The sequence below is a fragment of the Equus quagga genome, chromosome 5 (assembly GCF_021613505.1).
Source record: "Equus quagga isolate Etosha38 chromosome 5, UCLA_HA_Equagga_1.0, whole genome shotgun sequence".
In the NCBI taxonomy this organism is placed as follows: Eukaryota; Metazoa; Chordata; class Mammalia; order Perissodactyla; family Equidae; genus Equus; species Equus quagga.
Genome location: NC_060271.1, coordinates 93,754,907 through 93,778,545, shown reverse-complemented (window position 1 = coordinate 93,778,545; position 23,639 = coordinate 93,754,907). Strand labels below are relative to the sequence as shown.

General features: G+C 45.4%; 1 protein-coding gene across 3 annotated transcripts in view; it reads left to right on the top strand.

Moving 5' to 3' along the window:
* The window catches only part of SPTBN1 (spectrin beta, non-erythrocytic 1), a 186,761-nt gene that overhangs the window by 141,853 nt on the left and 21,269 nt on the right, over positions 1-23,639 (top strand). For all 3 annotated transcript variants that reach the window (XM_046660546.1, XM_046660547.1, XM_046660548.1), the window contains 14 exons: positions 490-648; positions 1,319-1,621; positions 3,730-3,883; positions 4,566-5,436; positions 5,526-5,663; positions 6,478-7,234; positions 8,037-8,239; positions 13,215-13,305; positions 18,079-18,225; positions 19,113-19,376; positions 20,741-20,965; positions 21,411-21,500; positions 21,675-21,956; positions 22,656-22,786. In XM_046660546.1, coding sequence (XP_046516502.1) covers positions 490-648; positions 1,319-1,621; positions 3,730-3,883; positions 4,566-5,436; positions 5,526-5,663; positions 6,478-7,234; positions 8,037-8,239; positions 13,215-13,305; positions 18,079-18,225; positions 19,113-19,376; positions 20,741-20,965; positions 21,411-21,500; positions 21,675-21,956; positions 22,656-22,786 — 3,815 coding nt within the window. The remainder of the gene's footprint in view (positions 1-489; positions 649-1,318; positions 1,622-3,729; positions 3,884-4,565; positions 5,437-5,525; positions 5,664-6,477; positions 7,235-8,036; positions 8,240-13,214; positions 13,306-18,078; positions 18,226-19,112; positions 19,377-20,740; positions 20,966-21,410; positions 21,501-21,674; positions 21,957-22,655; positions 22,787-23,639) is intronic.

Genomic DNA, 23,639 nt, shown 5'->3' with positions numbered 1-23,639 from the left:
AGTGGAATTTTTTTTCAATATGAAGATGCATTTCATAGAAATGAATTTAGTGTGGACAATCCGAGGATTTTGAAAGAAATACTCAGATATGTGAATTAAAAATAAGTGGCTTAGGGTAGGGTGAAAGAGATTCATGATATGATTTCCTTCTGAGAAAAAGCATTTATCTTTTTTATATGATCAGAACTGTTGAAGATAATTTGTTTCCTTTCAGTTAAAGTAAGAGATTTATAACTTAGTCATATCGCACCCTGTCTGCACTGTTTTGTTTTCCAAATATAACACAAGATCTTTAGATCTAGAGGGGGAGAGTGTTCCCACGGGGCTCAGCTGAGCGAAAACGTGTTTTTTCTTAAGGCCTAAGAGTCAGGGTGAGAATGAGATTTCCCATTTAAGTTCTGGGGTCTTTTTGAGAAATATTAACTGCTGACTGTAGCCACGGACGGTCCCTTGAACATTGCACAAAACTCTTCTTTTTCACTTCCGCAGGCCTGGGAAAGACTGGAAAAAGCAGAGCACGAGAGAGAACTGGCCCTGCGGAATGAGCTCATAAGACAGGAGAAACTGGAACAGCTCGCCCGCAGATTCGATCGCAAGGCAGCTATGAGAGAGACTTGGCTGAGCGAAAACCAGCGTCTGGTGTCTCAGGTTCTGCTCTAGACATTGTTCTAGAAACTACTCTCGGGGGAATCTAGAATGTAGACTATGCCCAAGGACCATAGGACAGCTGCTTTCCAACATCCAGTGTTCTGAAGTAACTGTCAAGTCATCTTGCCCACTTCCCATGAAGAGGATGTTTATAGTTTCTAATATACTTTCTCTTCTATTTATCTAACTTCATAGATTTGGAAGTAGTTCAAGCACAGCTTGGTTCACACACAATCACTGGCTCTAAACATTTTCATTTATAAAATTTTTTTAAAGTTCTCTCTTTCCTTCAGTCTTTGACTGAGTAATCCTTTGAGGCAGTTAGACTGGTCATGAAATAAATACAGGTGGCTTTCTTTTCTACTTCTTGGCTTAACATAAATCTATTACCTGCTCCGGTCTCATAAATCGGGTGCTGGATGTAAGCTGGATGCCTCTGTAAAGTGAGAAGTTGCCGATTTGCTTTGGGGAGGGCATCTGAGCTCAAGCACAGAACTTGAAGGGTCCTAGGGAAGGCAGCACCCAGCAGAGGGGCTCGGCTCAGGGGTTGGTGTTTGGCTTCAGGGCCACCAAAGATTAAGGTGTGCTCATGATTCCAGCTCTGTTCTCTGTTTGTTTCAGTCGGATGGCTTTTTTATTTTGTGTTTCTTTCCATTCCATTTCTCTCTAGGACAACTTTGGATTTGACCTTCCCGCAGTCGAGGCCGCCACGAAAAAGCACGAGGCCATTGAGACAGATATTGCCGCATACGAGGAACGTGTGCAGGCCGTGGTAGCCGTGGCCAGGGAGCTTGAGGCGGAGAACTACCATGACATCAAGCGCATCACTGCGAGGAAAGACAATGTCATCCGGCTCTGGGAATACCTACTGGAACTGCTCAGGGCCCGGAGGCAGCGTCTCGAGATGAACCTGGGGCTGCAGAAGATATTCCAGGAAATGCTCTATATTATGGACTGGATGGACGAAATGAAGGTAAACTTGACTGAAATTTGGCCAGAGCTGATCCAGTGAGGCCTGTCTTTTCTGGGATCGACCCACTAATCCCCCAGCATCAGTTGTGCCCCTTGTCCAACTGCCCACACTGTACAGCCAGAGAAGGACCACGTCACCCATGGGAGATGGTTAGCTTACAAATTAAAGGAGAAATGAAGTACAAAAAAAGTTGTAACGAAGACCAGTTCTGTAGCTAGAGATCTGTGACTGTGATTCAGATCTAATTTAGATATATTCCACCATAAGGAATAAAATTGTGGTTTTCTGTTTTTAAAATTCTTTGGGGTTGAACTAGCTTTCCATCTCTTTGATCTGTGTGTGAGTGGCTCTGGTTTGGGGAGGGAATCCATCCAGGCAGGTGGTATGGGCAGGTGGGAGAGTAGTAAGCAGTGTGGATAGTGGATAGGGTGCAGCTCAGGAACCAGGCAGCCAGAGTTCACATTGTGAGTGCTGGAGCTTCCTGATCTCCTTGAACCTCTTTTCCTTGTCTTTTAAGTGGAGATCATAACCGTCTCCCTCGTGTGGTTATAGCAAGGATTAAATGTGGTAATGTGTGTACAGATCTTAGGGCGGGGCTGGTTGCAAATGGCTGCCGGTGCTGGTTTGTGCTTCCCCTTCCACTGTTGACAACCCTCAGCATAGAGTTCTACACTTTCCCCCACCCAGAAGGAGGCCTGCCACTGTGCCGTGGCCTTGTCCCCATTCTCGTCCTCTGATGCAGGCCATGGAGAGCTCCTCCATGTCAAGCAGTTCCCCGGCTGGAAGGCGTTTAACCTCGTAGCCAGAATAGAACAGGGCAATTTTCAGATAGTACCGTGAAGCCTCCATTATCTCAGCACATTGTGTTCGCAAGCTTGACCTTATGCAAGGGATTTCCTTCCCGGGATGTAAGGCCTCGTCTTTTGCTCACCTCTTAGTGTTCCTGGCAGAGGGGCAAGGTGACCTGATACCATCCGTTTTCCCTCTTATTGTCCCGTATTTACAATGTTCTCAGGTATGGCCTGTCTTGACCTCTTAAAATAGAAACGTTCATAAAATCTAGCAGAGAGATGCTTTTCATTTTGTAAATTATGATGCACATTAAAATTCAGATTGGGCCAGAGACTTCTTTGGAAGGAGTGAAGTTGAAGATTCCATCTGGAGAGGATGTGGGATGAGGCCCCCAAATTGGACTGATGGAAGAAATGAAAGAAAACATTAGTGGGTTCAGACTTACACCAGAGTAGTTGCTCAGGGCCTGCTGAGCGTGACAGCCACCTGACCCTGTTTTCCTTATTTGATTAAAGGTGTGGTTTGTAGCTGGATTGTCTCTGGTTGATTGTGGAAGTATCGTGGAGGCATACCTATAAACTTAGGAAAGCATCCATTTAAAGGGTCAGCAACTTCTAGGAGATTTCTTTAAACTCTGAAATGAAACAACTCTGTTACCTTTGTTAGCTTCTCGACTAGTTGTTGCTGTGGCAGTTTCTTCTTGGAGCTGCAGTTTACATTTCATATTGATTCCCAACCTCCTCCTTCCCTCCCTGCCTCCCTCCCTCCCTTTTTTTTCTTTTTTCTTTTTTCTTGTTTTTGGGGGGGAAGATTAGCCCTGAGCTAACATCTGCTGCCAGTCCTCCTCTTTTTGCTGAGGAAGACCAGCCCTGAGCTAACATCCGTGCCCATCTTCCTCTACTTTACATGTGGGATGCCTGCCACAGCATGGCGTGACAAGCGGTGCCATGTCCGCACCCGGGATCTGAACCGGTGAACCCTGGGTTGCCAAGAATCGGAATGTGCGCGCTTAACTGCTGAGCAACCAGGCCGGCCCCCCTCCTTTTTTTTTCTGTTCTGTACTTTTTAGTGTAGATTTGACTTGCTTATTCCAAGGTAGATCCTTAGTGTGTTATGTCTCTTCTGATTCAGGCTTTCAGGTTTGTTTTGTTCTGCTCTAGTTTGCTCATCATCAGCTTCCCATAAAGATAGGGGGAGGATGGCTGGCTGGGGGAGAGTGCAGCTTGGTTGCTGGCTCTCAGCTTGTCCAAAGATGATGAGACCCTGTGGTCAACGTTGTATTCACTGGTGTCCTTTCTGTTGCCTCTTGTGCACAGGTGCTATTACTGTCTCAAGACTATGGCAAACACTTACTTGGCGTGGAAGACCTGTTACAGAAGCACGCCCTGGTGGAAGCAGACATTGGCATCCAGGCAGAGCGGGTGAGAGGGGTCAATGCCTCCGCCCAGAAGTTTGCAACAGACGGGGAAGGTAAGGATGGACTGTTTCAGATATTACCTCCTAGTCACCAGAGGTCTTTCTATAGAAGTAGTTAAGTTGCGTGTGGCAGTGGGGCTTTCGAAGTTACTGTGCCGTTGTGGGTTTGTCTGCTGCCGTGTCATCATACGTGACCTGTAGTGGGATGGCTTTCTGAGCATTTTAACCCTGTCTTGCTTTTCTGAAATGAAAAATACTTTTCATTGCCTTTTCCTGAAATAGTCAAGTGCTGCTTGGTTTTGAGTGACTTGATGTTTGGCAGTGAACCTTTGCCAGACCACACTCGATGCCAGCAACCTAGTGTGGCAGCTCAAGCATCTCGTGATTGTACATATCTTTGTTTAAAGGATGTTTGGAAGGATTTGGTTTTGTTTCTTATATTTTAGAAACAAATGGAACTGTCTTCTTTCTTACGATGTATGTAATTTTTTCATTCATAAGTGACCTAAAAAAAAAAACACTTGGGGCAAAAAAATAAGACTTCTTATTGCCCCTCCCTGCTCTTCCAGTCAAGGTCCTAGAAGGTGCTCCCTTGCCTCATAACATGGCCCTGCACTTAGAATTGAACTGGTAATCTAGTAGTAAGAGCATGGGCTGTAGCTTACTGCCTGCAAATGAGCGAGAACCTATGCTAAACTCTGTCGCACACCCACATTCCCTCCTTGGTGTTAAACAGGTTATAAGCCCTGTGACCCCCAGGTGATCCGAGACCGCGTGGCCCACATGGAGTTCTGTTATCAAGAGCTTTGCCAGCTGGCGGCTGAGCGCCGGGCCCGTCTGGAAGAGTCCCGTCGTCTCTGGAAGTTCTTCTGGGAGATGGCAGAAGAGGAAGGCTGGATACGGGAGAAGGAGAAGATCCTGTCCTCCGACGACTACGGGAAAGACCTCACCAGCGTCATGCGCCTGCTCAGCAAGCACCGGGCTTTCGAGGATGAGATGAGTGGCCGCAGCAGCCACTTTGAGCAGGCCATCAAAGAAGGTGAAGACATGATCACGGAGGAGCACTTCGGGTCGGAGAAGATCCGAGAGAGGATCATTTACATCCGGGAGCAGTGGGCCAACCTGGAGCAGCTCTCGGCCATTCGGAAGAAACGCCTGGAGGAGGCCTCGCTGCTCCACCAGTTCCAGGCAGATGCTGATGACATTGATGCTTGGATGCTGGACATCCTCAAGATCGTCTCCAGCAATGATGTGGGCCACGACGAGTACTCCACACAGTCTCTGGTCAAGAAACACAAGGATGTGGCAGAGGAGATCGCCAACTACAGGCCTACCATTGACACGCTGCATGAGCAAGCCAGCGCCCTCCCCCAGGAGCATGCGGAGTCTCCGGATGTGAGGGGCAGGCTGTCGGGCATTGAGGAGCGGTACAAGGAGGTGGCAGAGCTGACGCGGCTGAGGAAGCAAGCGCTGCAGGATACCCTGGCCCTGTACAAGATGTTCAGTGAGGCTGATGCCTGTGAGCTCTGGATCGATGAGAAGGAGCAGTGGCTCAACAACATGCAGATCCCAGAGAAGTTGGAGGACCTGGAGGTCATCCAGCACAGGTGAGTGGGGGTGCTGCTGGGGATGCCCGCCCACCCCTTATTACCACCTATGACCAAGGACATGACTACCCTGTTAATTGTCTTTTTAGATTTGAGAGCCTAGAACCAGAAATGAACAACCAGGCGTCCCGAGTCGCAGTGGTGAACCAGATTGCACGACAGCTGATGCATAGCGGCCACCCGAGTGAGAAGGAAATCAAAGCCCAACAGGACAAACTCAACACAAGGTGAGTGTGAGCCACTGGTGTCCAGCTTCCTGTGTGCGCGGCCGGGGAGGGTGAGGTTGACCGCTTGCTGAACCTTGCGATCAGGAATTTCCTGCACAGGGTCACTGGCATTGTGGTGCTGATGTCATGGCATTGGCATCTGCTTTGGGACATACCCTATTATTGCAAGAAGTGTCTTTTGCGGCAACATCATTAAGGACAGCCCAACACCTGCCCCTTCCCACATCAGAAGTTAAGGCCTTGGTGACACCTGTGCATGATGTGGTGGATCATCAAGTTGGCACTTGTGCTGTCCCTTCTAAGATGATTTCTGGAACAGGACTTAGCATGTTTGAGACAAAATTGGCCAACCAAAGTCCTGATTATCAAGGTAGACCTTTGTCCAGGTCTTATCTTTCTGTTGAATAAACATCTTTGAATAGGCTGTGGTGGCAGCGTAGCCTCGGTTCTGAAGGTTACTGTCAAGTTGGTTTTGGAAAATGTTCATTAGGTGCACTTCAGAGTTGAGTAAAATGTGTATGGCAGTCATGAATTAATGACTCTTTAGGGGACAGATGCATTGTCACTGCTCATGTTGGAGCTCTTTAACTCTTCATGTCAGGCTTTTTCCAGATTATGTTGTGTCCTTGAGCTGTTTCGATGGTATTTGGTGTCTGTATACTAGGTGAGATGATTTTCCAGAAAGTATACAGTCAAAGCAAAGATGGAGAGAAAAAAAATTGCAGCTTTGACCATGACTGTTAGTTTCATTATCCAGCCATGAGCTTTCAGCCTCTCTTTCACACCGCTTTCTCCCCCGCCCCTGTACTCACAGGTGGAGTCAGTTCAGAGAACTGGTCGACAGGAAGAAGGACGCTCTTCTCTCTGCCCTGAGCATCCAGAACTACCACCTTGAGTGCAATGAGACCAAATCCTGGATTCGGGAGAAGACCAAGGTTATCGAATCCACCCAGGATCTGGGCAATGACCTGGCTGGCGTCATGGCCCTGCAGCGCAAGCTGACTGGCATGGAACGGGACTTGGTGGCCATTGAGGCAAAACTGAGCGACCTTCAGAAGGAGGCGGAGAAGCTCGAGTCCGAGCACCCGGACCAGGCTCAGGCCATCCTGTCTCGGCTGGCTGAGATCAGTGACGTGTGGGAGGAGATGAAGACCACCCTGAAAAACCGCGAGGCCTCCCTGGGAGAGGCCAGCAAGCTGCAGCAGTTCCTGCGGGACCTGGACGACTTCCAGTCCTGGCTCTCCAGGACCCAGACGGCCATCGCCTCAGAAGACATGCCCAACACCCTGACCGAGGCGGAGAAGCTTCTCACGCAGCACGAGAACATCAAAAACGAGATCGACAACTACGAGGAGGACTACCAGAAGATGAGGGACATGGGCGAGATGGTCACGCAGGGACAGACTGACGCCCAGTACATGTTTCTGCGGCAGCGGCTGCAGGCCTTGGACACTGGATGGAACGAGCTCCACAAAATGTGGGAGAACAGGCAGAATCTCCTCTCCCAGTCCCACGCCTACCAGCAGTTCCTCAGGGACACGAAGCAGGCCGAAGCCTTTCTTAACAACCAGGTAATGTTCATCCTTGCCTTCGTTTCCTTCCTGTCAGAGCAGGCTCTGGCTGCGTATTGAAACATTTTGGCTAGGACTGCTGGTTTAAACCACACATGTGATGTAAATGAAGTAAATGACCTCTGAGGCATTGAAACCCATCACAGTGTAGGGGACAGGAATTGAGGATTTCCACAGGAGCTGTCTTGCCTTGCAAAATGCAGATTTGTTTCAACCACTGTTGAGGACCTCTTCTTCCATAGTGTCTCATTAAATTGGCAGTGTTCTGTGAGGTAGTTGATTCCGTTTAAAAGGTACAATGCGGATTTTTTTTTTTTTGGTCACTGAATGCTTCTGTCTTCCTTGCTCTAGAAGAGTCAGGGACTTCACGTGATGACACAGGGCAGAGATTAGAGAGAAAAACAGCTAAGGATGGTCGGCAGCATCAGGGTTGTTACTCTTTCTTAAAAGAGAGAGCTTGAAGGATATGTTGCTACTGCCTTCGTGGACCCATGAGAGGACCCTTGTGGCTGGTGCACAAAGCTTTGCTTGCTTTCCTCACTCACTTTGGGAAGAAATTTAGTGCATTTAACCAGTTAAGGAAATTTAATCACTTATGGTGTTCCACTGGGTTTTTTTCCTACCAACTTTCTGTTTTATCTGACTCAGTAGATAATTTCATTTAAGTGTAATGAAGCAAGCATTATGAAGTATATTGCATGGAAATGTAAGACAAAGGAAAGAGTGCTTTCATTATTCTGAAAGTGAGTCATATTTCATGAAGTCTCATCCTGCTGTGATTTTTTTTTATTTCTTAAATAAGGAGTATGTTTTGGCCCATACTGAAATGCCCACCACCTTGGAAGGAGCTGAAGCAGCTATTAAAAAACAAGAGGACTTCATGACCACCATGGACGCCAACGAGGAAAAGATCAACGCTGTTGTGGAGACTGGCCGGCGGCTCGTGAGCGATGGGAACATCAACTCAGATCGCATCCAGGAGAAGGTGGACTCTATTGATGACAGGTATGGTGTTCTGAGGTTCCTAAGGGACTCTCAACCATCTGAATCATTGACCAAAAGTCCTTGGGACTGGATAGAAATTTCCCAGTGGCTGGGATATGTGCACAGAGCAAAATTTAATTATCTATCACAGAAAGTCAACAGCAGTAGCTGCCTAAAAATATGGTTCGTGTTGTCAGACATGTACAAGTGTCCACAAAAGAAAAGAACCCTGAGAAGCCAGACAAATCCTTAACCAAAGACTTACCAGAGCTGTAATGCTGAGTAGCATTCAGGTATAAGCCATGCCCTTCGAGAGGTGATGCATAGCATGTCACCCAACAACACACAGCATGTCACCCAATGCGACCCTGAGAGCCAGACACTTCCTCAGCCAAGCCCGCATCCCCTTTATCCACACGAGCCTCCTCTGAAACCTTTCAGGAGGGAGTGGGGAGGGAGGGCAGGGTTTGCTTGTGCTGAATACCTAGCAGGGCCAGAAAGGAACATTATCAGGCCTTTTTTAGAAAATTCCCTTGGATGCTGCTGTAATAGGATCTTTTTCATCATGAGAGAAAAGGACCTTTTCATCTTCTGCCAAGGTATCTCCAAGATTGGATGCTCTTGTTTTATTTTTATTTACTTTTTTATTTGCAGTTCAGAAAGGTTTTTCTTGCTGACTGAAGGCTAGTGTGCTCTGTTTCGCTCAGCTCCAATTCTCACCCTGCCTTGGTTATTGCTGAAGTGGGAGGTCAGGGCAGACCAAGGTTTGCAGGCACCTGCACGGGCTGGTTCTGGGCCAGCCTCTTCCATCCTGGTCTAGCCTATCTGGGTCAGTCACAAGCTTCTGTTCCATCCGATCTTCTCAGGTCCCAGTTTGGGCTGGATTTGAGGGCTCCTTGTGAGACTGATGTCATCGAGAAACAAGCTCTTCCTCAAGGCTTCTTCTCCTGTGACCTTCAAGTGCAGTGAAAGGGAAGAACTTCTTGCTGAGAGCGTTTCCTTGTAGACCATATCTGAGAGGATCCCCTGGGACCCTAGGCCAGATTAACTTTTTGTGATATGGGGTGGAAAGGGGAATTACTCTTTCCTCGTAAAGATTGAGCTCCTGGCTTTAACATCTCCAGTCTGTGTTTTGGTCTGATTCAGAGCCTAAACCACATGTTGTCAGGGTGGTACTGTGGAATTGGGTATAACATATGTTAATTATAATTTTGTATCTGTTGCTTTTAACACAGCTACCAAAAAAAAAAAAGTCCCTCTGCCAAACCCTTCTTAAATGAGTATGAGAAACAAGGATTGGACAGTGCATTCTTAGCTTAGAGAAAAAGAATTTCCTTTTTTCCTGATGCTAAATCTCTCGTTATTTTGTAAACATGGGAGGCCGTGTTCCTCTGTGTTAGGTGCACAGCTGGTTTCCTGAAGGCGGGCTTGGTCGTTCGGGATACGTGCATTCAGGCAGGCACACAGCTACCTTGCAGCTTCCTTGGTGTGTTTGTATGTCCCCGGTGCTGTAGCTGCGAGGGGTTCTTGGGAGCAGGTGATGTTGTCAAGACCAGAGACTCCTGGATATGAGAGAACATTTTGGCAGCCCTGCGTTATGGCTTAACCTTCTTTTTGCCCTTGACTGAGAGCCTGGGCTTGTGGGGTTCCAAAGCCTCCTTAGGATTTCTGTTTTTAAAAAGAAATGGAAAGGGGATGATTCTGTACTATCCATAAGCATAATAAAGATAGAAAGGGGAGGGGACTTTTCATTGGTCTGCCCTCAGGAGGACTGTGTTTTCTTATTTTCCTCCACTGGTGTTAACTGAATTCTGCTTGCTCTTTAATATCCCCAGAGACCTCAAGATCTGAAACTGACCCCGGAGGATGCTTGTCTGTTAGAAAAATAAACAATCTGTGAGTTCCAGATGGGGTAGGGGCACAAACTAAGTAGACATCTAAACCTTCAGATCTAATCCCCTGTCCAGAAACATTCTGATGCTCTTGTGAAGCTCTTTTCTTAGAATGAAAAGTCATTATAATGTGCTTACGTTCCGGAAATTTTGTCAATTACCACTGAGTTTGTTGAAATGAAAAAGTACCAGAACAAAGACGCTGACTCTTAACAGATGTGGGTGGGGTGCAAGTGGCCTTTTAAGTGCTTGTGACTGAGTGGAAAGGAGCCTGCTGTCCACGCCTGCCCTGGGGAACACGATTGGGTGAACTTCCTGGCTCAAAGGAAAATTCCAGCCATGGTGCAGTCCTTGGAGAACAAGGAACAGTATCCAGCTTCACATGGGGGGGGAAGCTTAAAAATTACCAGCCTGTTTCACTCAGGCACCTGCGATTCTTTACTTTTCACAAGAACCAGAGTTAAACCCAGCATCTGCCTCATGTGATAAGGGAGCTTTTGAGTCTTATTATAGGGGTAGAAGGTGAGAGATGGAAATAAAACAAGAGACTTAACCTTGCCCTGAACAAAGAGCATGCTTAGGACTGTGGGAAACTATGGCCAAGTTTTAGAAGGTCCTTGCCTGTAATTAAATCCATGCTCCAGCCTTGGAAGACCTTCCTGAGTTTCACTTCCCATGAATGTCATCGGTTACCACTAGTAAACAGCTAAGCCACACTCACTTCTCTCGAGGGTTTTCTCAGTCATCAACGGTCTCAGCTGCCTGCATAGCTGTTTGTTGTTCTGCAGAGCACATTACTCAAAGGCCGTTATCGTGCCCTCCTGTGGGTCTGTGTCATTTGGACATGGGGCACTAAATCACCCACCCTTCGGCCTTTTCCTTCTTCATGGTCCCTCTATAAGAAAAGATCCCCCCCTGCAGAAATCTGCTGGGCACGTGTGAAGCCTGATTATATAAGAGAGACATTCGAGATTCTGTCTGGTTGTGTTTCCCTCTCAGTGAATCTTAGACAGTGTTCGAAGTTATTTTTATTTCCATTATTTCCATGAGCTTCAAGGGTGCATGTCCTGTTGCAACTGCTGGTATCTGATTCTTCCTTGCCATCATAGCTCTTTCGTGTGACGCTGTGGAGGAGAATGGGATCTTTTATTCAAGGCCTTTGACCAAAGGCAGGACTCGCATTTTGTGACTGAGTCCAACTCAGATTACCTTTCTTGTAAAGATTTGCTTAATTTTCTTAAAACCCCCTACAAATAGTGACTGGAATTTGAGGGTGGGGAACTTGAAGAACTCTTCTTGACATTCTTTACACACCCACATTTTTAAACAGCTATTCTGAATTCACTAACAATCTTTAAAAAAAATCTTTTTTTTTAAATTTTTGGTCTCTGAGAAAGGATACAATGAAGTACTTGGGTTGTGGCCTTTATTTTTTGGTGTTATAAAAGCAATAGAATGTTAAAAATTTGGGGGGAAAAACTACTATCTTTCATCTCATTGTAGGACATACAGTTTGTCTTTGGCTTTCTAATCTGTGCCTTGGGAGTTTTATATCATTGAATATACATAAGCTCTTCATTTAACATTATATAAAAAAATATTTTTCTATTTTTGCATTTTGCACTTTGCATTTTGCATATACCATTTGTAAGTGTTACAAATATATCAAGATCACTTTTTCTGAAGCTATGAAACTGCTTTCAACTAAAAAAAGAATTAAAAAGTACTTATATGTGTATAGCGTATTCCTGACAGTATTATTTCCTTTCATGTTATTCCTATTGTTCTGTAGTCACTGATACCTCTAGGAGCAGAGGGCATTTCCCTTCGGCTTCCCGGGCAGATCATAGCTGTGGTGCTGCCACTGCCACTTGTTTTGCCAGCACTCACCGAGGGCCCATGTGACACGTGTCATTGCTCTAAGATCTTTCTTGCTTAGAGGAGGGTTCTTTAAAAGTTGGTCAGCAGCAAGTGCTCACTGAGCTGCTCTTTCTTGGCGCTGTGGAGAACAGAGGTGGTGCTTCGTCATCTCTGCTATAGGGGCTGGCAGGGCTGGACGAGAGACCTTGCCCAGGCACATGCAGCAGGAAATTGCTTTGAGAATCAGAATGAAAACCCAAACCTCATTTGCACCCTGTTCTTTTACCCGTCTTAGTACCCTGCACTTAGGGTGGCTGGCTTGCCTAGCTTACGCAGGAATGTCGGGGAAGGTGTGATGTGGCAGTGCTGACTGTCAGTGTGGTGTAGCTCTGATGATTGCACTAGAACCATGTAAAGGCCGTCCTTTCCTGACACTCAGAGCACCCGCATAGCTATTCTTCACAGTCTCTGGTGGAGAGCCTAAGCCTCCGGGCACGTGATGGAAGTTTGCCGGTGAATGTTGGCACTTCCCCAGTGTGTGTGAAGAAGCCCTGTGTCCAGCGTTCCAGTGGGGGAGGGAGCACCTCGTTTCCCTGGTTGTTCATCAAGTTCAGCAGCTCCTTCTAATTCTTGAAAGTTCTTTGTTTAAAGTTTTATGCTTAAACTTCTTTAAGCGTTGATTACCCTTATTTATGTAGAGTGGGGTTGAGTAGATAGAAATCTCACAGGTCTAAAAGTTTTCATTCCTAGTTTATTGTTGTTTTTGCTGAGTTTTTCTCAAGATGGGAATCTGTTTATCAGGAAACATTAATTTAAAGCCAGTTAAGTGATGGTATATATTTTCTTAGCTATGTATATGTTCTGTTATCCAGTTAGGAGTTTCTTGAAGGTAAGTTTCAAATTCTCCCACAGTGCCTAAAATCGGGACTTGAACACAGTGCATGCTCAGGTTTTTTTCCTGGCACCGGACGTGAGGAAGCACAAATTTATACAGCTCATTTGACTGCCTCCTTGGCCTGTTGTGTGGCTTGGGCAGGTGTTTTGGTTTCTTTTGTACCATGGCTTACTCGTTCAGAGGATGCTAAACTCTCCTGTTTATCTTGCCTCCTTGACATGATTGAGAACTGTAAGCAAACTGCTTTTAGTTTATATATAAAGCTAAGAAAGAAATTGAGTTGTAAATTCTGCTTTTCAAGATTCTCTACTTCCTTTTTTAAAAATTATTTTTGTTATCGTTATAACAGACATAGGAGGAATCGTGAGGCAGCCAGTGAGCTGCTGATGAGATTGAAGGACAACAGGGATCTTCAGAAATTCCTGCAAGATTGTCAGGAGGTATGTCTCCCTTTTACCCCCCCCTTCCTCGTTTCTAACAAGAGCCAGCAAGCATTTGGCAGAAGAGCCCTTGGAATTATAAAATTAATTGAGGCCAGAAATTCACATCACCTGTATAATTTGTAGGTGGGACAGTTTGGCAATTGTCAGTTCTCCAGCCTGCAAGCTACCACTAGAGTAACTAGATTATTATAATCTAGAATATTATAGTCTGGAACTGTGTTGTCCATTTCAGCAGACACTAGCCACATGTGGCTGTTACATTTTAAATCAATTAAAATTAAGATAAGAGTGTAGTTCCTCCATCATAGTAGATGTATTTTAAGTGCTCAATAGCCAACTGTGATTAGTGGCTGCCATATTGGATATTTCCATTGTTAAAGACAGTGATATCCTAGAATATTCTATAACCCAAAAGCATTTAATATTATGTTTTAACTGTTTAAAGTAATGTACATTTCATGGTATGGAAGGAAAGAACTAAAAGAAACTAGAACTGGCTACCCAGGTAAGAGGCAAAGATTAAAAAAATAAAACCTGAGTTTCTTATTCACTGAAGACCTTGAAATATCCGTCTTTCAGGCTCCTTAATATGCATCTAACATGCCAAGAGCAGTAATCCTGATTTCAACTCTGAGTTTAACATGTGGTATTCATCTGATGATTCTCATACTATTTCATACTCCCCTGATCCACGCATAAGCAAACTTGGAAAACTAAAGTTAGCCAGAAAAATGCAGTCTCTCTGCAAGCCAGTTGGAGAACAGCATCCAGCTGACTTCACATGTGTGAAGTTTGTGAGCACAACATGTTTCTCTGGCAGAGAACAACAGTGAGACTCAGCCCTCTCTGGTTTATTAGACTAAATCTCCTCGGAGGCAGAAATGGGAAGAAGAATATCCAAGTGAAGCTGCCGGGGACCTTGGAGAAGGAGAGTTAGAGGGCATGGGGGTGGGATCAGGTCGTGTGCTAAGAATATGATTGAGATCATTACAAGCACCTTGTATGCAAATGTGTGACTGTGTTAAAAAAAAAATATGCCTCAACAACAGTGTTAGTCTGTGACGGAAGCGCTCTTTCTCGTCCATTAAACTGCTGTCTTACTGTGAATCTTGCAGTATGCTCTAGCAGCTAAACCTTAAGAAGGAAAGCCCCTAAACTATGTAGTTTAGAGTCTGTCGGCTTTCAGCGCCACATTGTTGAATATAGGTCTCCGGGGGATTTGCCTGGAGCCAGACAGGCCTGCCTCTTCAGGTGCCATCCAAGCCTGAGTAAACCATTTAAAAAGGATGCTCATGGAAGGGCATTCATGTCCGCACACAGGGCGGGAGCAGAGGGATGGCAGCTAAAGTCAGCAGTGTAGAGTTGCATTTGTGCTGCAGTGAGTACCAGGGGCCCTTTGGCATTGGAGGGAGTAAAAGGGATCAGGACATGTTCACAGCCTGCGCTGTGCCTTCCGCAGATTCAAGGTCCTGTGTCACCTTGATGTTTCCCTGGCAGCACCATCAATGACTGGTTTTAACCTCAGGCCATAATGGGGGATGGGGAACACTGGGATTCCACACTGTCCCTTAAAGGGCAAGTTAATGAAATGAAATTCATTGAGCAGAGCATGGTGAAACCTGGTCTAAATTTAAGGAAAAAATGCCAGGAAATGAGCAGGAGGTGAGGGGACAATAAGAACCCTTGAGAGAAACCCAGCTGGAATTTCCAGCCCCCAATTTTTCTTTTACGTACGTGTGGATTCATAAATAGAAATGTGTGGAAAAACTTAAGTAGATAAAACCATAGTCCTTCCCAGTGGAATCACAGGAAATAGTCAGGCTTACTAGGTCTTTAGATCTTTGTTAACTCTTGTTCCAAATTAGCATCCTTGGTTACGAGGAGGAGTTCACTCCTCAGCACATGCCAGTGACTGTTAGACATGCCCAGAGGCCTCGATCCTCTGTGATTTCCCCTCAACGTATGCAGAAAGGTTTTGGCTGGGCTTTTATGTCCTGGAGAGGATTTGCAGGTCTCCTTGTGACTGCTCTGCTAAGGCACCCTGGTTTATCCTTGCTTTCCTTGAACCTTTTTAAAAATTAATACAACCATAGTGTCTGCTGGGGCGTGCCAGCTGTCCCATATCAGCATACACAGTTTCCGTGCAATGACAGAATTTACGCCAGGTTTAGGGGCTCTAAAACCCTTGGTGTAGAAGCATAAGTAAAGGGTTGATGTGTATTATTCTTTGGCTGTAAACTTTCCGTCATTCAGTCTCATTAAAATATGCCCCTTTTTAGCCAGAATCCCTGAGAATGGAGTTTGTGTGTAGACCGGCCCTACGTTTGAAAAGCTACCTGTTAAACTGGTTGATATTTCCAGAGCACCCTGAGCTCAGATTTAATGCCGTTGCTGGCTGTTGGGCATGGTTCGAGGTCTAGGGAATTCAAGTTCTTCCTTTGTCACACTACCTTCCTCGTGGGTGCCTTGGCTAGAGGCACAGGTTATGACATCTGCCGTCATTGCCACCCCCCATAAGCATTGCCTGGATGGAGAAATTGATTGCAGCAGGGGATGGGGAATGAGCTGGAGCCCTTTGTGTTCCCAGTTACAGATGGGGATACAAAGAGCATCATAATTTTTATAGTGTTATTTTAATGTGATATCCTGAAAAATAAATGGCTAAAAGATACTGCTTTTCTGTTTTATTCCCTCACACCATACCTCTGTTTTCTGAAACTGGTTCTTTTTTCAGAGGGGCAATATAACTAGCACGTGGCAAGGGATAGTAGTGCACTGCTTCACTGTGAGCTTAATTCAGTGATCAAAGCATTTTTCCTATCCTTTTCCAGTCTGCGCAGTGTTCTCTTCTGCAGAGAATGAGTATATTCTTAAATGACCTTTGTAAATGCCCACAAATAATAACTGTAATTCTGATTCCAGAATGCTGATGAAGGGCTGATGAGCTAGCAAGTTCCATAGATCCATTCCATTGTGCTGTGTCGCATAAGGCTTTATCTGTGGGATGATGTGTTCAGCAAAGAGCAGATTTATTTATAAGCCTCTGATTTTTATGTAGCTCTTTTTTAAAAAAAATCTCTCTTGGGTAGGTGGTTATGAATAGGAAAATTATGTGAATGTCCTTTGCACTTCGCATAAATGCCTTCTATTATGTTTAATCTGTGTGTGTGGAATATAGGGGAAAGTTTTACCATTTGGTTTCCTTTTCATCTCTTTTCCCCTTAGATTGAATGAATGGCCATAGTTTTTCAGATTTTAGCTACTCAGTTAACTGGAAACTAGGTAATTCTTTTAAAGTAGGAAATTTAGTGTTTCTGTTGCTGTGTAACAAATCCGTGATCCTTGCTTTCAAAGGGCTTTATGAGATTTATTGGTTGTTCATCTCAATAAAGAGTGACATCTAAGATCTTACTATCTTTTGCTTTCAACCCCCGCACCCTCCTGCGTGGTGGGTGAATATCTGGAGAAAGGTAGAGATAGTGCCTGGAGTTCCCCACGTTCAGAGCCAGGAGCGCTCCTGTTACCCGCATTGCCCTCCTTGACATCCTTTCCAAAGAAAAGACTTTCTATTGTTTAAGCAAATTTATGGGGATGTCTTTCCCAGCAGCAACCCAGAATACGAGTGAATGGCCTTAGAAATGTTGATTCTGTACGGGTTTCTATTGGTTTTATATGCCATTTCTAAACCTTTTGGAGATAGGACTGCAAAGGAGTTTGGGTGCAACTTTACTCTGGCAGTGACTGATATAAAAGTCACATGGGAGAAAGGGACACAGTCCCTGAAGACATTTCCTTCCGGTTCTGGGCTGACCCTACAGTCCTTTGTCTGTCCTCCTCCTGGATACAGAAAAAGTTCTTCCTGGGCTAGTGCTTGGCATGGGATAGTGATTAGGACCCTGGCCTGGCCAATTCCATGCAGGCAGTAGGGAGCCAGGCAAATAGGGACGAAAGCCAGCAGGAGAAGTGTGTCCAGGGCCTGGGATTGGGCTGACCCCTACCCTGAGCCTTGTGCAAGAACTCCCTTCTCAGAAGTGTCAGCAGCTGGCAGGCTTTGTGAGGCTTTCCAGAGTTCAGATCCAAGTAGACATGTTAGATCTCCGAATCAAGTCCTGTGAAGTGTTCTTGGACTGAAGGGAAGGCCCTTTAGAAACAGCCGCTATAGAAAAAGAGGTGACGGTGACTCACACTTGAAGGAAACGTTGAGAGGGCATCATTGTTGCCATCACCCCTGCAGTGAGCAAGTGATTTATGCTTTTTGGCATTCTCATAGATAAAGCCATGAAGGGGAGGGAGAGACAAAAGAGTAGAGTTTTTGGGTTTTTTATAATAGAACTAAAAGAGTGAAAAGATTACCGAAGAGAGTAAAAGACAGTTAATTGTGATTAACATGGTATAGCGGGCGCAAGTATTTGGAAGAGAAAGAAGGTTGTGACTTGGACTGGTTAGGGCAGGATTTTAAACACAAGCCTTTGGGGGAAGAGCTGGTTAAGAGTGCCAAGCAGTTTGAAAGCTGGCTCAGAGAGCTTTTGTACCTCTGGATTTGCTGTTGGATACACAGTTTGCAGCAAGGCTCAGGTACAGCCTCCATACAATGGAGATGCCTGTCATGACAGGGCAGAGTTGTAAAGTAAATATTTGGTTGTCTGTTGACATGGAAACATGTGCAGTATGCATAGTATGACATAACACAGCTCTTTCCAGGCAGAAAAAAGGCTGATGTCTATGATCACAATCTCTGAAACTTTCCTGATTTTTTTTTTTTTTTCCTAGCTGTCTCTCTGGATCAATGAAAAGATGCTTACAGCCCAGGACATGTCTTATGATGAAGCCAGAAATCTGCACAGTAAATGGTTAAAACATCAAGCATTTATGGCAGAACTCGCGTCCAACAAAGAATGGCTTGACAAAATTGAGAAGGTGAGTTAAAATGTTTGATGAGGCTCCCATTTCCACAATGTGGCCATGGTGAAAAAACAAACTGGGTGGAAATGAGCTCCTTTTTTACTTAGCACATTTTCCAGCATATTTGAGTCATATCCGATTATATACACAGCCAGTAGTAGTCCCACTTACACTTACCAATCCCTGACTTCAACCCAGCAGAAGGGAAAAAAAGCAGAAACCCAACTACGTGGTACAAAACGCTTGATTTGTCTTTTAATGAAGTCTAGGTGTTTAGTTTCTGTTGTGTGTCTCATCTGCATCTTGCAGATGACAGACTGTGAGCCCCTTGGACAGAGTCCCCACTATCTTGATCATATTATATGTGTTGGACTGTGACAGAGGCTGAGCAGATCCAGTTGCACAGATTTTAGGAATCTTGCGTATTTTAAATTTTCCCTATCTTTCTTGTGTGACTGCTGTACACTAGACACTATGATAATTTCAAATGTATTATTTTGCACAGGGAGATTCTGTGCAGCATAACTGAAGGTGGATGGAAACTTCTCCACCCTCTCTTCTCTTCTTTCACACTTTTTATATTGTTTTGACTCCTACTGCTTAAAATAATGTGTTATGGTCCTTTGTGGGTGAAGTGGAGGGGATGAAGTCTTAGGTTATTAGCATTAAAGTCCCACTGCCCGGGTTGAAACCATTTCAGCAATCACGTCTTGCTTGACTCCCGTGAAAGCCACATAGTGTGCGTAGACTAGGCCCTTGTCAATTTTACTGAGCAGTAACTTCATGTGAAAGCAGTCTCTGCATGTTGAATGAATAGGTAAATCACAGATCAGATATCTTAGGTTTGATTTTCACAGTGACTTTTGTTCTCCAGCAAACTATTATTTATTTGTGTTTTCCAGGAAGGAATGCAGCTCATTTCAGAAAAGCCTGAGACAGAAGCCGTAGTGAAGGAGAAACTCACTGGTTTACATAAAATGTGGGAAGTCCTTGAATCCACCACCCAGACCAAGGCCCAGCGACTCTTTGACGCAAACAAGGCGGAACTTTTTACCCAGAGCTGCGCAGATCTGGACAAATGGCTGCATGGCCTGGAGAGTCAGATCCAGTCTGATGACTATGGCAAAGACCTTACCAGCGTCAACATCCTGCTGAAAAAGCAACAGGCAAGCTTGAGGCGACTACATACTTGAGCCTGTTTCTATTACTGCCATAGCCTTCATAGTCTTAACTCACCCACTCTGTTCTCAGCCATCCACCTCTGTGTGGACGGAACCCAGCTAAGTGTTTGCTCTGACAGTGTCATGGGGCATTTCCAGAATCAACTGGGAAGACATAGGATTGGGTGTCTGTGCGTGGGAATACTTTTTTAATTATCATCTAAGTTGATGGATCATATCCCCATTTAACAGTTGAGTAAATATTCATTTCATTCAATTCCACACTTTACATGAAGGAAAGTAGTCACATTCACATACTTTGTTGTATAAACATCTAGATATTTGATAGTTACCTACTTGTTCAGGGTACTTTTTAGATGATAAAAGAAAAATTTTTTTTTTTATGTCATGATAGAATACTCTAAGGGCAAGTGAATTTACTTAGAAATTACGAGAAAACAGCTCTGGTGAGGCTTGCGACAGCAGCCTGGTGGCAGAATGTTCCAGAAGTCCCCCTGGCTGGGTTTGCTGCAGTGTGTGGCCGAGTCCCAGGCCCAAGAGCTCTGCTGAGAACCAGTCCCTGTAGACGCGTCTTGGCCAGGTGCTGAAGCTTGTTTCTTCAAAGGGACACCCACCTTGCCTTTTGCTAAATTATTCAGTTTCTCTGCTCTTCAAGTTATACGTTAAGGAGTGTTTTTGTGGGTGGTTTTTAGCTGTAGCTCTTTACCTCCACTTCCTAAGAAAGGAGTCAGTTTATTCCCAGATGCAGTCCCCTTGTCTCTAAGCTGTCAGCATGTGGTCTTCCCAGTGTGGTATTTCCTGAGGGAGACACCTCTGCTTTCACTTCTGCCCATTTTCCTCATGTAAATAAACAAGAAGTATGTTTCAGCTGATTATCCAGTATTTAAAAAAAGAAGAATCGGCTTTCTGAATAAAGAAATGGAAAGAAGATGATAACATTAGCTATCCTTCTTGCCTCAAACAACTGGAACCTCAAGACTTTACTCCTTCCTGATGGTTAAACTGGTTTCGAACATCATTATGACTTCTGTACAGGCAGATGAAGACTATCTTTTCCCCATAATTAATTCTTGTTTCCTCTGTCACTTGCCTCCTAAGTTCCTAGATAAAGTTGAATGCTGCTCCCAAGTTTAAAAATCCTAGAAAGGGATTTTTAAAAAGACAAGCTGACGAAGTGGCATTCTAAGTGGTAGTGTGATAGATGTTAGGAACATTTCTTGGTCTCTCCTCTGTATAAATTAATATTCTTCCATCTTCCGTTTTGGCCAGTAGGAAAAACAAACATTTCGTAGGATTGTTTGTGCTTCGCTTGTCTCTGGTGTGAAGGTTGGTCTGTTTGCTGCCCTCAGATGCTGGAGAATCAGATGGAGGTGCGGAAGAAGGAGATCGAAGAGCTCCAGAGCCAGGCCCAGGCCCTGAGTCAGGAGGGGAAGAGCACCGACGAGGTGGACAGCAAGCGCCTCACTGTGCAGACCAAGTTCATGGAATTGCTGGAGCCCTTGAACGAAAGGAAGCACAACCTGCTGGCCTCCAAAGAGATCCACCAGTTCAACAGGGACGTGGAGGACGAGATCGTGAGTAGACACTCGCCGCATGAGGGGCTTTTTCGTAAACCTCTTCGCCTATCCCGCCTGAAGCCCATGTTCTCACCTCTCTGTCAGACTTACCTTGGGCTGCGGCGGTGAGCTGAGCTAGCAAAGGCCTTGCTTTGTGAATTCACACAAAGTGCAGCTGCGTTGTTCTGTGTGGTTTTCTAAAGATATTCTAGGGAATAGTTACAGAAATAAAGAATGTGGATTCACAGTGAATCCAGCATTGAGAGTGAAGAAAGGGATGGGAGACTAGCCCTCGCCCTGTATTGCAGAAGAAGGGCAGGCTCCTCAGGCAGCCCTTCCCAGGGTGATCGAATACACATTCCTTTCTCAAGCTGGCCTCCCTGCTAGCCCCTGCTGCACTTGTTTGTGTCAGATATTTGTTCTTTCTGAGTGATTCTGATCACCTGTTTATAATTCTTTCCAGTTGTGGGTTGGAGAGAGGATGCCTTTGGCAACTTCCAGAGATCATGGCCACAACCTCCAGACTGTGCAGCTGTTAATAAAGAAAAATCAGGTAAGTTTCTATTCAGGCCAACTCGGTCTGATAAGTAATTGCTCCAAATTACAAAACAGAGAATGCGAGAGAGCTTTGAAGGCTTGCAATTTCTCCTTGGCCCTCATGGCTTGGCATAAACAGCACGCTGTTGCAGTTGAGCAAGCCTCTCGTTTGTGTTGCCTGCTCCCATAGACCCTTCAGAAAGAAATCCAGGGGCACCAGCCTCGCATTGATGACATCTTTGAGAGGAGCCAAAACATCGTCACTGACAGCAGCAGCCTCAGTGCGGAGGCCATCCGGCAGAGGCTCGCTGACCTGAAGGAGCAGTGGGGCTGCCTCATCGAGGAGACGGAGAATCGCCACAGGCGGCTTGAGGAAGCACACAGGGCCCAGCAGTACTACTTTGACGCGGCTGAGGCGGAGGCATGGATGAGCGAGCAGGAGCTGTACATGATGTCTGAGGAGAAGGCCAAGGTGAGAGAGGGTTCCGGCCCTCCACAAAACGAGGTGGAGGCCCATCCCTGCCCCAGAAGAGCCTCAGCCTCCAAGCTTGTTTTCTGCTGGTGGCTGTGTCCTTGTGAAACATTGTATTGTTGCCTTTGAGTGTTGTCATGGGGGCACCGTGGTGCATAAAGGAGCCTGGAATCTGGCTATTTCTCCTTGACACAGAATTTTCTTATGTGAATCCTGGTATGTCATTAAGACTGGGATCATCTTGCCTTTTCTTTTTTTTTTTTAATAGAAATTTGCCAGAGTCCTCCTTGCTCTCTCTAGTTATAGGATTACCTAAACTTTGCAACATACAAGATGCTTTTGAGACAATTTGGAAGTATTTAAGGGTTCCAGAATGCTGTTATCTACATATTTGTTAGACTGTGAAGAGTTTCAGCCAGCGAGGATGTGCTGGGTCCGCCTGGGCTTTACTCTGTACCTCAGAGGGGTCTTAGTCATTCTGTATTATCCTCATGTTCATCTTTCACTGAAGGCTCCCACAGTCTAGTCCATATTGACGCTCTTAAAATGTTTCTGTGTTCCACTGTCTTTATCACATTTGTGGTTATTTTCTTTCTGATGATTTTTCCTCCTACCGCACATGCTGTCAGCCCGTCTCTCTTTAAGGTGCATTGGGTTGGAGGGGATATCTGTGGTCATGACAGTCACCTCTCTTTGCAGGATGAGCAGAGTGCCGTCTCCATGTTGAAGAAGCACCAGATCTTGGAACAAGCTGTGGAGGACTATGCAGAGACAGTGCATCAGCTCTCGAAGACCAGCCGGGCCCTGGTGGCTGACGGCCATCCTGAAAAGTGAGTGTCATTATGTAAAGATGAGACTGGCCTATCAGTTCCTCCCAATAACGGCCTCTTGCTCTGACTCATCCAAAGGAAACAGTAGCATTCATCTTGAGTAACTGCTAATGTAGGTCTTTGGAAAGCATTTTTAAAACAGATCCAATGAGCCTGTGCTAAATAGGAGGGGTGAGCTGTTCTGTTAGGAAATAGCACTTGTGGGCTAAGTATTTCCTGTTGGTCAAGGCCTTTTTGCGAGGTTATTGGTGTTGTGAGTCAAAAGTACAGATTGAGTTGTGCAGACACAGGTTATCAAAGCACCTATCCTTGGGTTGAAAAAGTCATCCAGTTTAGGAAAGTCATTATTAGTTTTAAGAGGAGTGGTAGACAAGAATACTCGGACCTATAAAACCAGCTCCTGGGAAGAACAAAGTGACACCACCTCCTAACTCTTATACATCAAGTCCTTAGAACACCTTAGGAATAAAAAAAAGAGGTGTGTGTGTCACACTCCCCATGTATCAGGCTCACACACTAACTTCAATGGCAGTTATTTTAGGCTTTCTACGTAACTGCCTTTTGTGACTCAGGAAGGAAAGGGATCGGCTTTGTGCATTGACCAAGGCAAGTTGAGGATGAGGTCAACGGTGTTGGTGTAGCAGGTCCTTCAGGTGTTCATGACCAGGATTCCCAGGAAAGTGGCCTTCCCAGTCTACAGGGACAGGCATCAACAAGACCTTCTTTCTTTGGTTTCCTATTAAGAGACAGTCATTCTGAGGAGAGTTTGGAGGGAGGGGGATGCAGCACTCCCAGGATCCACGAAAGGGGGGCAACAGGGTCTGCCCTCCAGGCAGGGGGAACATACAGCCCA